The 12,918-nt window shown below is 42.6% G+C and overlaps 1 protein-coding gene and 1 long non-coding RNA gene across 2 annotated transcripts in view; one reads left to right on the top strand and one right to left on the bottom strand.

Moving 5' to 3' along the window:
- Nucleotides 1-12,918, bottom strand: part of LOC144380051 (uncharacterized) — a 37,438-nt gene that overhangs the window by 20,958 nt on the left and 3,562 nt on the right. Inside the window, exon 2 of the long non-coding RNA XR_013443792.1 lies at nt 3,211-3,297. This is a non-coding gene — a long non-coding RNA (uncharacterized LOC144380051). The remainder of the gene's footprint in view (nt 1-3,210; nt 3,298-12,918) is intronic.
- PTPN3 (protein tyrosine phosphatase non-receptor type 3) overlaps nt 12,168-12,918 on the top strand; it is a 138,203-nt gene continuing 137,452 nt past the window's right edge. The window contains exon 1 of the mRNA XM_078061566.1: nt 12,168-12,248. Coding sequence (XP_077917692.1) covers nt 12,197-12,248 — 52 coding nt within the window. The 5' untranslated portion in view covers nt 12,168-12,196. The remainder of the gene's footprint in view (nt 12,249-12,918) is intronic.

Here is a 12,918-nt window from a genome sequence, read left to right as displayed (position 1 = left end):
TCTTTAAAAAAAAAAAGAAAGAAATATTATGCTGGGGTTTTTTTAATGGTTATTCTATATCTTGACCTGGAAGAATTTCCATTACGTAAGTGAGAAAGGCAGATGCAAGAGATATATAAAATATTCATTTTGAAAACCAATGAAAAAACTTACATGTATGTATGTCATATGTACATGATTGTACAACCAGGGAGAAAGATAAGGGAGGATCGACTTTTAATATCAATTGCCTTTGGGAAAAAGGAGATGGGAAAGGAAAGAAATGAGGAAGGTAAGGCTTAAATGCAGCAAAAAAGAGAAATAGGCATGGCCCAATACCAGTGGAAAATTTAGGACACAGAATTCTCTCTGTGATGTAGCTGAAGTATATACAAATTGGATCTGTTCATGGACAAGCACTAGAATAGGATATCAACACATGAGAATATTTGGGGACTCAGATTTTTTTATTCACTCAACAAATATATTGAGTGTGTACTCCGTGCCAAGCACTCTTCTCATCCCTGGAGAGACAGTTCTGGACAATATCCTCGAGCTCATGGAGTTTACTCTCTCGTGGGGAAACTAGACAGTGGCTTATGGTTGGAAATAAATGTATCGGAAAATGTCAGGTGGCAATAAGGGCTAAGATGAAAAATTAAACAGAAGGACCAGCGCGACGGGGCTGTTTTGAATGCGGTGATCAGGGAAGGGCTCTCTCACCTGAGCAGGGACCTGAACAAAGTCGGGAAGCAATCACATGCTTTTTCTTCCCCAGGCCGAGCATCATCAGGCTCTGAGCCCCTGCTTTTGTTACCAGAGCCGGGTTCTTGGACCCGACAGGGATAGAAACAGGGCCAGACCCCTAAGTCAAAGGCGCTGGCAAGGCTTTCCAAGAGCAAGAGCGTCAGCTGAAGGGAGACCCAGGACCAACAGAGAGTGGTTAGGCTGGCGTCCCCACCAACCGGGAGGCCCTGCTTCTGGGGTGGAAGTTCCCACCGACAGTGCCCGCTCGGGTTCTACTCGGGTCCGCTATGTTAATAAGGGACAGAAAAGTGCCTCGTCCCTCGCGCAGCTCCTTGGTGCTTTTGGGAGCTGTTTTTCAGGTCTGTGGAGACTCTGTTGGTTTTTTGCATGTCCACTGGGTATGGCTGCAGCTGTTGGTTTTAAGTCTGGCTTGTCCATTGGGCCACATCCTGGCTCTGCTCTGTAAGTGAGGCAATTCAGCCAACAGGACGTACCCCACGTGCAGAATGTTTTCCACCAGGGGCTTGTTCCCATGGTCCCTGACAGTCTTCCTTTCAAGGTTAATTTCTGGACCCTCTCTTAGAGGACTCCAGTCGGTGGAGCCCAGCACCAAACACAGCACTCTTCTGTGCCACATGGTTAGCACAGGGTAAGGGCGGTGAGTCCATACCTACCTTTCTCCTGGTAACGTACACCATGTTGTATGTAGAATAAAATTGTTCTGGAGGCAGTACGATGTCACAGTGAAAAGTACATAATCCAGAGTCAAGCATTCAGGATTCTGCTCCCGGCTCTCCTACTTCCTAGCTGCATGGCCTTGAGCAAACTGTTTAACCTCTCTGTGACCTGACTGATAAAATGGGGGACGATAATTCTATCTAGTCCCAAGGAGACAATAAATTTTAAAGACTTAAACAATGCCTGGTACATAATAAGAGCTAAAAACAAAAACAAAAAATTTCTTGCAAGAAAATGCAATGGGAAAAAGTCTCCTCAACAAAGAGTGTTGGGAAAGCTGGAGAGCTACATGCAAAAGAAAAAAGAAAAAAAAGAAAGAAAATGGACCACTTTCTTACACCATACACCAAAATAAACTCAAAATGCACTAAAGTCCTAAATGTGAGATCTGAAACCATATAAATCCTAGAAAAGAGCACAGGCAGTAATTTCTCTGACATCAGCCATAGCAACATTTTTCTAGATATGTCTCCTGAGGCAAGGAAAACAAAAACAAATAAACTATTGGGACTACATCAAAATAAAAAGCACAGCAAAGGAAACAACCAACAAAACTAAAAGACAACCTACTGGATGGGAGAATATATTTGAAAATGACATATACAATAAGGAGTTAATATCCAAGATATATAAAGAACCTATATAACTCAACACACACAAAAAATAATCCAATTAAAAAATGGGCAGCAGACATGAACAGACATTTCTCCAGAGAAGACATATAGACGATGGCCAACAGACACATGAAAAGATGCTCAACATCACTCATCATCAGGGAAATGCAAATCAAAACTACAATGAGATGTCACCCCACACCTATTAGAATGGCTAAAACCAAATACACAAAAAACAAGTGTTGGCAAGGATGCGGAGGAAAAGAAACACTTGCACACTGTTGGTAGGAATGCAAATTAGTGCAGCCACTGTGAAAAACAGTATGGAGCTTCTTCAAAAAATTTAAAATAGAACCACCATATAATCCAGCAATTCTACTTCTGGGTATTTACCTGAAGAAAATAAAAACACTAATCAGAAAGGATATATGCACACTTATGTTTATTGCAGCATTATTTATAACAGCCGAATTATGGAAGTAGCCCAAGTGTCCATCGACTGATGAACTGATAAAGAAGATGTGGTATATGATATACACAACGGAATATTATTCAGCCATAAGAAAAGAATGAAATGTCACCATTTGCAACAACATGGACGGATCTAGAGAGTGTAACGCTAAGCAAAATAAGCCAGTCAATGAAAGACAAATGCATATGATTTTACTAATATGTGGAATTTAAGATACGAACAAAGGAAAAAAGAGAGAGATGAACTGAGAAACAGACTCTTAACAGAGAACAAACTTATGGTCACCAGAGGGGAGGTGGTGGGGGATGGTGAAACAGGTGAAGGGGATTAAGAGAACACTTAGCATGATGAGCACTGAGTCATGTACAGAATTGTTGAATCACTATATTGTACACCTGAAGCTAATGTAACACTGTATGTTAATTACACTGGAATTTAAAAAGTAAAAAATAAATTAAAAAAAACCCACACAGAACCCAATATCCTTTTAAAAATAACTCTTAATGTTGCTATTACTAGTACGACTTATTATTATTATTGCTATGGCTACTAACTGAAGGGTCAGCAGCCCTCTTACACGTTGACTCACATTGAACTTGTAGAATTCTGAGGGCCTGGTTAAAACTTATAAATTGTCACTCCCCTTCTCTGAGCACTTACCTCCTGTTGGCAGGGAGGAAGGGAGACCGAGGCAAAGCCAGTAATGAGGCACTGCTATTTTGAATCATGCAGTCCAGGCAGGCTTTTCTGAGAAGTGAGAAGGTGATATTTGAGTTGAATGAAGTAGACAGAAAAAAATATTCTCATTATTAAGAAAATCAGCTTGTATGAAACAATATATACCCAACTTGAAGATACTTTTGAATTTACTTTTTTTTTAAAGATTTTTTTAATTTATTTATTGAGAGAGATAATAATAGAGAGAGAACATGAGAGGGGGAAGAGTCAGAGGGAGAAGCAGACTCCCTGCTGAGCAGGGAGTCCGATGCGGGACTCAATCCTGGGACTCGATCCTGGGACTCCAGGATCATGACCTGAGCCGAAGGCAGTCGCTTAAACAACTGAGCCACCCAGGCGCCCCTTGAATTTACTCTTAGTTCAATCAATGAAACATGAAAAAATTTTTGACATCTGGAATATTTGTCATAGGATGAACAAAAAAGTAATTTATTTGTGTTAATGTTCTTTAATCTTTTATTTTAAAATATCAGACAAAAACCATTTTCATATGTTATTGAAATATATAATCTTATCACAACACATTGATTCATAATTAACAAACCTTGTATTTTTTATTATGTCAGGTTTCTTAGACAGAAAGTCTCTAAAACTTTGAGTATAACCCTATCATAGAAAAATGATTCCTTGTTTATTATTATGATCACTCATCATTTTAAAACAAGTTATGAAAAATTATTTTTTAGATTTTTAAAAAGAATAACATGATTTGGAGAATCCCCCCAAATTCCAAGAAATTGCCATTTTTTGTTCTTAAATCCCTAAGATAATTATCTATCAGGAATTTGGAAGCATTGCTTCCAAGTGGGAGGAGTCATGCAATAACATGGAAAATATGAATATATCAGAAAATGTCGGGTGATATTAGGAGCTAGGAAGAAAAAGAAAGCAGGATAAGGGGCTACAGAGAAATGAGGGTTGCTGTTTTAAATAGGGCAGTCAGCGATGAGGAAAACACACAAACAGAAAAAGACAAAGCACGAGAAAGCTGAGCAAGTCTTTGAGCAATCACAAAGGAGGGAATGATGGACCATGGACCCACAAAGAAGGTCCTAACAAGCTTCAATTTGAAAGCTCAACGTTTGGGAGTGTTCCTGCAACGAGGGGAGGAAAGCACCTCACAGGTGTCGGGCACTGCGTGCATAGAATGAGGGGAACTGGACCTGCCTGGGCATGTTCAGAAACACGAAGGTGCTGGGTGAGGCTGGAGCGCAGGAGGGGGACAAGTTGCAGTGTCCAGGGAGGTGGACCCGGGACAGGTGCAGGATGCCTCGCATACCATGTTTGGGAGTTCAGCATCCAGGAAAACCATGATCATATCCTGGATCTGATCTGGTTCATTTTGTGGAAGGTGCCTCAGGCAGCAGCCTGACTGATGGACTGAAGCCTTCCTTCCCAAAATCCCTACCAGGATCGTAGCACAGACATCAGCAGGACACGTCCTAATGTTCCTGCCTTTGCCTTCCCACTTCCCTCCGTGCTGGGCTTGTGCTAAGTGCTGTGTCTATAAACACAGGAAGACCTGGGCCTCATTTTTAACCTGAAGAACCTAGAGGTCTTCAGAGAGACGCAGACAGATAATCAAAACAGTACCACAAATGGTTAGAGGTGCCGGGACAAACATGTGTGACTCACTCCATGACACTATGAAGCAGGTAGTGGGGAGAGTAAGGACGGGGTGTGTTAAAAATGGGTCCAGAGCTAGATAGGAAGGACATATTGGCCAGGCAAAGGATAGATGCAGTGGAGGTGGGAGGTGAAGTCAAACAGCACCACTGGCCTTCAGAGCAAGGCACGAGGTGGAGACTGATTGCTACAATGTGGGGACCGAGGTCAGGGATCCATCAGAACACCACGTAATGGCGTGAGGGACCAGGGTCCACTGGATAATTATAATCAGGGAAGAAATCTGATCTAAATTTAAGTTTTTAAAAAAATTATGTTAAGGGGCACCTGGGTGGCTCAGTCGTTGAGCGTCTGCCTTCGGCTCAGGTCATGATCCTGGGGTCTTGGGATCGAGCCCTGCATTGGGCTCCCTGCTCAGCGGGAAGCCTGCTTCTCCCTCTCCTACTCCCCCTGCTTGTGTTCCCTCTCTCGCTGTGTCTCTCTGTCAAATAAATAAATAAAATATTTTTAAAAAATAATAATAAAATAAAAAAATTAAAAATTATGTTAATAGTAGTACAGAGGATAGATTTGGAGTAGACATATTTTTAAGCTTACAATCAGATATATCTAATGTTTTAATGCCACGGTGAACTCCAGAGAGTTCAAAGCTTTGGAACCCAAGGATCTCACCTAGGGTTCATGCTCCGTCACTCCCTGGTTATGAAGCCTCAAGCAGCTCATTTAACTACAATGAGCCTCAGTGTCCTCATTTGCAAAATGGGGATAATAACCCACTACACACAGTTGTTAGGAGGATTGAATGAAACAAATTGTGTGAAGGTACCTTATAAACTTTACAGAACCAAACAAATGCACACATTTGCTGTTGTTTTGCTCTGAAGGACATTTTTTGTCAAGGTATTATAATCGAATAAAATTGATAATAATGTTTAATGTCTATAAAGTAAAACTGGGAATTTGGAGATGGCAGGGTTGGTTTGGGTTTTTGTTTTTTGTTTTTTGTTTTTTGGGTTTTTTTGAGGTGACAATATGGACTGGGTGGAGAGGACTGGGCCTTGAAGTTCAAGTAGACCCATATGATGGGCTATCGCTGACTAATTGTCAAGGGCAAGACATAGGAGTCCAAACCAGAAGATCAGTTAGAGAAAGCAGGCAGAGGCAAAAGTACTCATCAAAAGCCAAGGTCCATACTAATTCAAAGTCTGTCCCAGACAGGTACCCATCTAGGCAGCAGAAAGCAGTGACCAGCAGAGATCCACAGGGCAGAGATCTGAGCCACCGGAGTAGGTGGTATAAGAAGAGGAGTCCCCTCTACAAGACATGGGTTTGTTCATTCAACAAACATGCACTTAGCGCCAATTACATTTTAGGGTCTAGGAATACAAAGTTCAAGGAGGGAAGGAGCTTACAATCTAATGAGGAAGACAGACACATGAGATAAGGCTAACACAACCCAATAAAAGGAACAGAGAGAAACACGGGTATTCTTGGAGCACCAGGAGGAGCAGTTAATCCAGGCTAAGTTGTGTTAGGGACAATTCTGGAGGGTGTGATGACTGAGTGGAGTTCCAAAGGATGAACTGGAGTTAGCCAGGTGAACCAGACACATTTGGAGGGTGAGGGCTTTCCAGGCAGCAGGAACAGCATGAGCAACAGCAGGGAAACAAGAAGCAGGAGACTCAGGGAGTCTAAGGAAGAGCAAATGCAGGTGATGGATGATGGGGAGAGTGTGGGGGTGAGACTGGAGACATTGATAAGAAAGGTCCCTGGTCCAGCCTAGGAAAACTGGGACATCATCCTGAAGGCTATAGGGAGCCACAGAAACATGAAGCAGGTGAGTGTTAGGACAGGAAGAACATTACTGAGATCCAGGTTGCTGTGAATGAGGGGACAGTACAAGGGACTTGGACACAGAGGAGGTGGGGGGCCAGGAAGACACAGAAGAACAAGGCAGGAAGCTGCATTAGGCAGGGCTCTCCAGAGAAACAGAACATATGCATGTTTATAAGTGTGTATGTATATATATATATATATATATATATATATATATATGAATTATATATGTATATGAATTTATTATAAAAGATTTATTATAGAGGCTGAGAAGTCCCAAGATCTGCAGTTGACAAGCTGGAGACCCAGGAGAGCCAATGGCATAGTTCCAGTCCAAGTCTGAAGGCCTAAGAAACAGGAGAATCAATGGTGTAAATTCCAGTTCAAGTCTGAGCCCAAAAGCAAGAGAAAATTGATGTCCCAGCTTGAAGAGAGTCAGGAAGAGAGAGTAAAATCTCCCTAACTCCACCTTTTTGTTCTATTCAGGCCTTCAATGGATTAGGAGAGGCCCACCACTTTGGGGAAGGCAATCTGCTCTATTCAGTCTACTGATTTAAATGTTAATCTCATCCAAAAACACCCTCACAGACACACTGAGAATAATGTTTAACCAAATATCTTGGCACCCCATGGCCCAAGCAAATAAATTATGTGACATATAAAATTAGCCATCTCAGAAGCCCTACCAAAATCAAGGTCCCGTAACAGAGCATCTCCAGCTGCCTGATGGACTTGAGTGCTGAGAGCCCAAGCTGATACTTGGAGCAAGGCCAAATGGGAAGAGGACCACGCATGAAGAGGGAGTGAGAAGGAGGTCAGAAGTGAGCAACAGAGCTATTAGAAATTATGATCAAGGTATAAATCCATATTTATAGACAGAGAAAGATGTCCACTCCATATTGTCAAGATAAAAAGGATTAAAAGGCAGCATTTCACAATGTGTGTGAAACGACCTCACTTAACAATATGTTGTGTGTATGTGTGTGGGTGGATGTGCGTGCACCTAGAGGAAAGTCTGGAAGGATAAACACATACGGTAATTGCAGAGTTTCTCTGGTATTGGAATTCTAGGCGACTTTTACTTTCTTCCTTATCTCTTTCTGAATTATCTCTATTTTCACAATTGGCATGCATCATGTTTATAAATCATAAAAATCAATAAAACTATTTCCATCTTAAAAAAAAAACAAAACATTACAACATGCAAATGAGAATCTTACCAATTCATCCTTTGCTTCCACCCTTGGGTGGTTCCTCGCTGATCAAGTTCCTTGACACAACCCACAGGATCTTCCGCAATGGGGCTACTACTATGGGAATATTGGCTCCTGACCACTGTTCTAACAGAATGGCTTCCCACCTCATACTCCCTCCTCCAGCAACACTGAGACAGCCCATCCTGGACACTCCCTGCTGTTTGACTGAGTCTTTGGCTCCCACTCTCCCCTCTTTGTAATGAATGATTACTCTCTACAAGACTCAGTCCAGGCACCTCTCCTCCCAGAAGCCATTTTTTGATGTCCCCTGTCTGCATTTAGTGGCCCTACTTCAGCCTTCCATGTATGCCTGCTGCCTATCTCTACCACCGCACCTTCATGCTGAATTGTGGGGTGTGAGTGTGTGTCTTTCTCCTCCACTGGATGATGTGTCTCTTTTCTGTCTCTCTCCAGGGTTCTAGTCCACAGCCAGACTCAAAAACTTTTGGTTGACTAAATGGGCTTTTTGAGTGACCTATAAGAAGTGGGATCCAGGTTGTATTTTATCATGGCAGGTAACAGGGGGAGGAGGGGCAGGGAAGATTTACAAAGGGGAGATGCTAATACTTTAATTCACAATAGTAGTCCCTCTCCTCTCTTTCTTCTCCTGTTTTGTCTCCTGCTCTTCTTTCCTCTCCCATCTCCCATCCCCACACCCACCTTCTTCCTTTTCTTTCTAGAGAAGTGTTTCACAAATTTTTGGTGCACAGAAGAATTACCTGGGGAGCCTGCTAAATGCAAATTCTCAGGCCCTGCCCATGGTTCTAATTTCCTAGATCCGGGATGGGGCCCAAGCATCTGCATCTTAGCAAGGGTACTAGATGATTCTATTCCAACTTTGAAAAACACTATCTTAGAAAACGTAGGATTCCTCATTTTCCTTGTCTATCCCATTAAATAAGGGAGATGAGAATGTGTTGCCTACAACATTGCCCATTTCCCAGTCACACTTCCTGATCCTACAAACTCAAATCCATCTCACAGATTCAAACCTCACACAGGTTCTGGGATAGAAAGCAGTTTTCTGTGTGGTTTGAAGTGTGTACTGTGGCTGAGCAACATCTCCTCGAGTCCTCAGTGCACCTGACTCACAAGTGTGATGACTTCGCCTCATTACTTATATAACAACAATAATTATCACCATCATCATACCCACCGTAACTGCCATTTACTAAGTCCCTACTAGGTGCCAGACACTGTGCAAAGTGCTTTACTAGCATTATCTCACTTAATACTCACAGCAGTTCCATGAGCAGATACTAATATTATCTCCACTACTCCAGTGAGGAAGCTGGAATTAGGGAGGTTATGACCAAGGTCACACACTTGTAAATGGTGGAGTCACCTGAGCCCAGACTGATCTAACTGCACATCCCATGGTCTTCCCACTATGGCTCCTGATTCATTCTCCTACCAAAGATGTCCTAAAATAAAAATAACAATAATATAGCAAACCTCATTACTTCTTACATCAAAATCAATTTCAGAAGGATCAAAGATCTTAAAGTACAAAGATGAAACTTAGTAAGTTTTATTTTTTTAAAGATTTTCTTTATATATTTAAGAAGGAGAGAGAGAGAGGAAGCAGACTCCCAGCTGAGCAGAGAGCCTGACATGTGGCTCAATCCCAGGACACTGAGATCATGACCTGAGCCATAGGTAGATGCTTAACCAACTGAACCATCCAGGAACCCTGAAACTTAATAAGTTTTAGAAGAACTTCTGGTGGAACGCCTGGGTGGCTCAGTTGGTTAAACGTCCAACTCTTGATTTCAGCTCAGGTCATGATCTCAAGGTTGTGAGATTGATCCCTGCATTGGGTAGACAAGATAAGATGGATGATGCCCACTATAGCCTAGGAGGAAGGAGAGGAAGAAGAAAAGGAGGAAGGAGAGGAAGAAGAAAAGGAGAAATGAGAGGAGGAGGAAGGAGAGGAAGAAGAAAAGGAGAAAAAGAGGAAAATGAAACAGGAAGTGCTTGAAAATGTTTATTAAAAAAAAAAAAAAGACTATACCATCTCAGTTTGAGAGATTTGGGGGTGGGAGTTTGTACTAAGAAAAGAGCCAAGCTGGGTGTGAGACGGATGAGTCAATGATAGATGATGAATGGATGGATGGATGGACTAATAGATAGATGGATGATAGATAGATAATAGGTAGGACAAATGGGAAAGGAAGAGAAAATGAGAAAAGAGAAGATGGAAGAAGGAGAGAATTTGCTCTTTATAAAGAACACACTCTCAGAGCTTCTTTGAGAGGCAGAGGTAAAAATTCGGATTATTTCAGGATGCCAGATTGGTGTTTCTTGACATGTAATGGTGCCTACAAGAGGCTACTGAGTAACCCTGGCTTTATAGGGGCCACATGGAGATAACCCTCCTAGTTCTCGCTGAGGTGGAGAAGGCCAGTGAGATCACAGATACAAAATTACAATGGTTTTATCATTAAGTTTCCTTTGGTTTTCTGCTCAGATCTTAGTTCAGATCAGTTGCCCAAAGTTGTGAGCAACAAGGAGCTAGGATAACGAGGACATCGTAGAATTGTAGTCTTTGCTTAGGTCTCCGAGAAAGGCACCAGTGGTACCTTACACATGCTTCCAATCAGCCAGCACATTGCACTGCCCTCCTTCCCCTGGGCTAAGGCCGGGGTGAGGGCTATGCTTGTGCTTAGGGATATGAGGCACAGCCCTGGTCAGTTTGGTACATCCTAGAGGAGAAGGGACCTGTGCCTCGCACCAGGGGATACTTGAGGAGATGCAGAAATAGTCTCCTCTCCCCCCGCCCATGAACAGTAGAATAGGAGGGAGTCGCTTTAGAAGAAAAATGACATACGACAAGGCTAGACTAGGGGGCCTGAGATAGCCCTGTGGCATTCCCCCAGATCCTCTGAGTAGCCCAGGAGAGCCACCAAACATCTCCCGCACTTACAAGAAGGACACAGAAACTAGCTGAAAGACAGAAAGCCAGTCGTTATACCGATCACGTTTAAACAAACAAACAAAAACGCCACATAACAATGAATGCCGGCATTTTCCAAATGTCTGAAGACCAGATGGGCTACAGGTTTCAATAGCAACCAGGGTGGGAAGACCTCTGAAGGCCATACACATCCTCCACCTCTCTCTCACACACACACACGCACACACACACACACACGCACCTTTCAGTGGCTTAAACTGTTATACAACCATGGGAAAAAAGGGAGTGGGGAATTGCTGAGTCAGCTGAGAAAATCTAGAATTGACAGGTTTCTGCCACCAGAAGGACTAAGGGCCCAGGAGAGAACTTAATAGAAGTTATAGAAAAAGAAAGCCACCTTGGCAGATCTGAATTTTGAGCCCTCAAATTCATACTCACTACAAGTGTTTGTTGATTGAATGCATGAACCAGTTGTGTTGGGGGAAGGAAATTGTGCTGCATGCAGCCTGTTCCGGGTAGAGCAGTCCTGGCTGTTCGCCAGGGAAAACAGTAATTACTAAAAAGAGTATCTGCTTTCTAGTCCTTGCTCAGTGCTTATTATCTGGGGTTCCTTGAGGAGGTTGCAAGGTTCGTGGGGACTCGGTTCTCTTATCTGTAAAATGGGCATAATGATATCTGCCCCACCCTCTTGTAATGTTATCATGAGAACAGAATGAGATAAGGTACCCGAAGTTGCTTTACACGGATTATAAATAAGGGCCTGTGGATCACCTCTGTCTTAAGCAAGAGAAGAGTAAACGAACTCAAGGATCAAGGGTACCCCTCTCCTCAACCAAAATGTCTCTAGAGCTGACAGGTAGCAGATTGCACTCTCTATATCGGCAGAGCATACTTCATCGGGAAGAAGTTCTTGGGGCATGAAACAGATTTATTTTCATTGTGAAATAGTCTGTGTGCTATGCAACAACAAATTAAGCTCTGGGTGACTATTCCCGTAAAACACGTCCTGCGCTTAGCACTGCTATTATGGGGTGGATCGACGTGGTAAAGAATCAATTAAAACTCTGACACATTAAATGGGGCTCAAAGACCTGTTTCACAGGTTTCCCCAGAGGAAAATAATCACGTTGCATTATACTTTGGAAGCCGATTGAGGCAAGATTTCTGAGACAAGTCCTGGGATTTACAAGACACACTTTAGCTTTTCTAAATCATTTTTGAAGCGCTATTTAAAGAATTAGAGCATTCAACTCTCCCTTCGTCTGGCGACATCATGGTGGAACAAGAGGGATTATCGTCACGCGGGCATCCTCCTCCGGAAAACCGTAAGTGCCCTGGAAACAAAGCCTTTAAAGAAATGGTGGAAATATTGCAGTGTTTGTATTCATGCCGATTTTGGAATGAAAGCAAAATGTTAAGCAAGAAAAACCAGAGGCATAATCAAACTCAATATCCTTTCTATTTTTATAATAGGGCTATGCCACCCAAGGGGCGGCCATTGTTTAGAAACTCTGTTTTAAAAGAAGTTCTAGAATTTCAAGAAGAACCTCGCAAAAAAAGAAAAAGAAAGAAAAGAAAAGAAAGAGAGGGTTAGCACTAGAACGTGAATAACGTTTGTGGTTACACTGCTTAAACTGTTTCTATAACAGCCACTAGGAATGCCAATGTTAGAACACTGTGTGTTTGGGGCTCACTCAGACATCTGTGCAAACCATCTTCGGTCTCAGTGCCTGAAGAACTTCTGTACCTCAACCTGAATTAAGAGAGGAGATGTTGGAGTTCAGGCAGGATATTTTCAGAAGTGTGGCCTACAAATGAGCTTCATGGAAATAAAGAATCCGAGACCAAAGCAAGGCGAGCATCAACAGTGACCACTGCTGAGGGGACAGGTTCTGGCCTGCAGCGCCATGGGCGTGTCAGGAAACGGCCCGGAGGGGACTCAGCTAACCCCCGCTTTTGCAGGCTAATTCCAAAGCAAAGAACTCGAGAGAAAAG

The sequence above is a fragment of the Halichoerus grypus genome, chromosome 14 (assembly GCF_964656455.1).
Source record: "Halichoerus grypus chromosome 14, mHalGry1.hap1.1, whole genome shotgun sequence".
NCBI classification, from domain to species: Eukaryota; Metazoa; Chordata; class Mammalia; order Carnivora; family Phocidae; genus Halichoerus; species Halichoerus grypus.
This window is presented reverse-complemented; position numbering and strand designations above follow the sequence as displayed.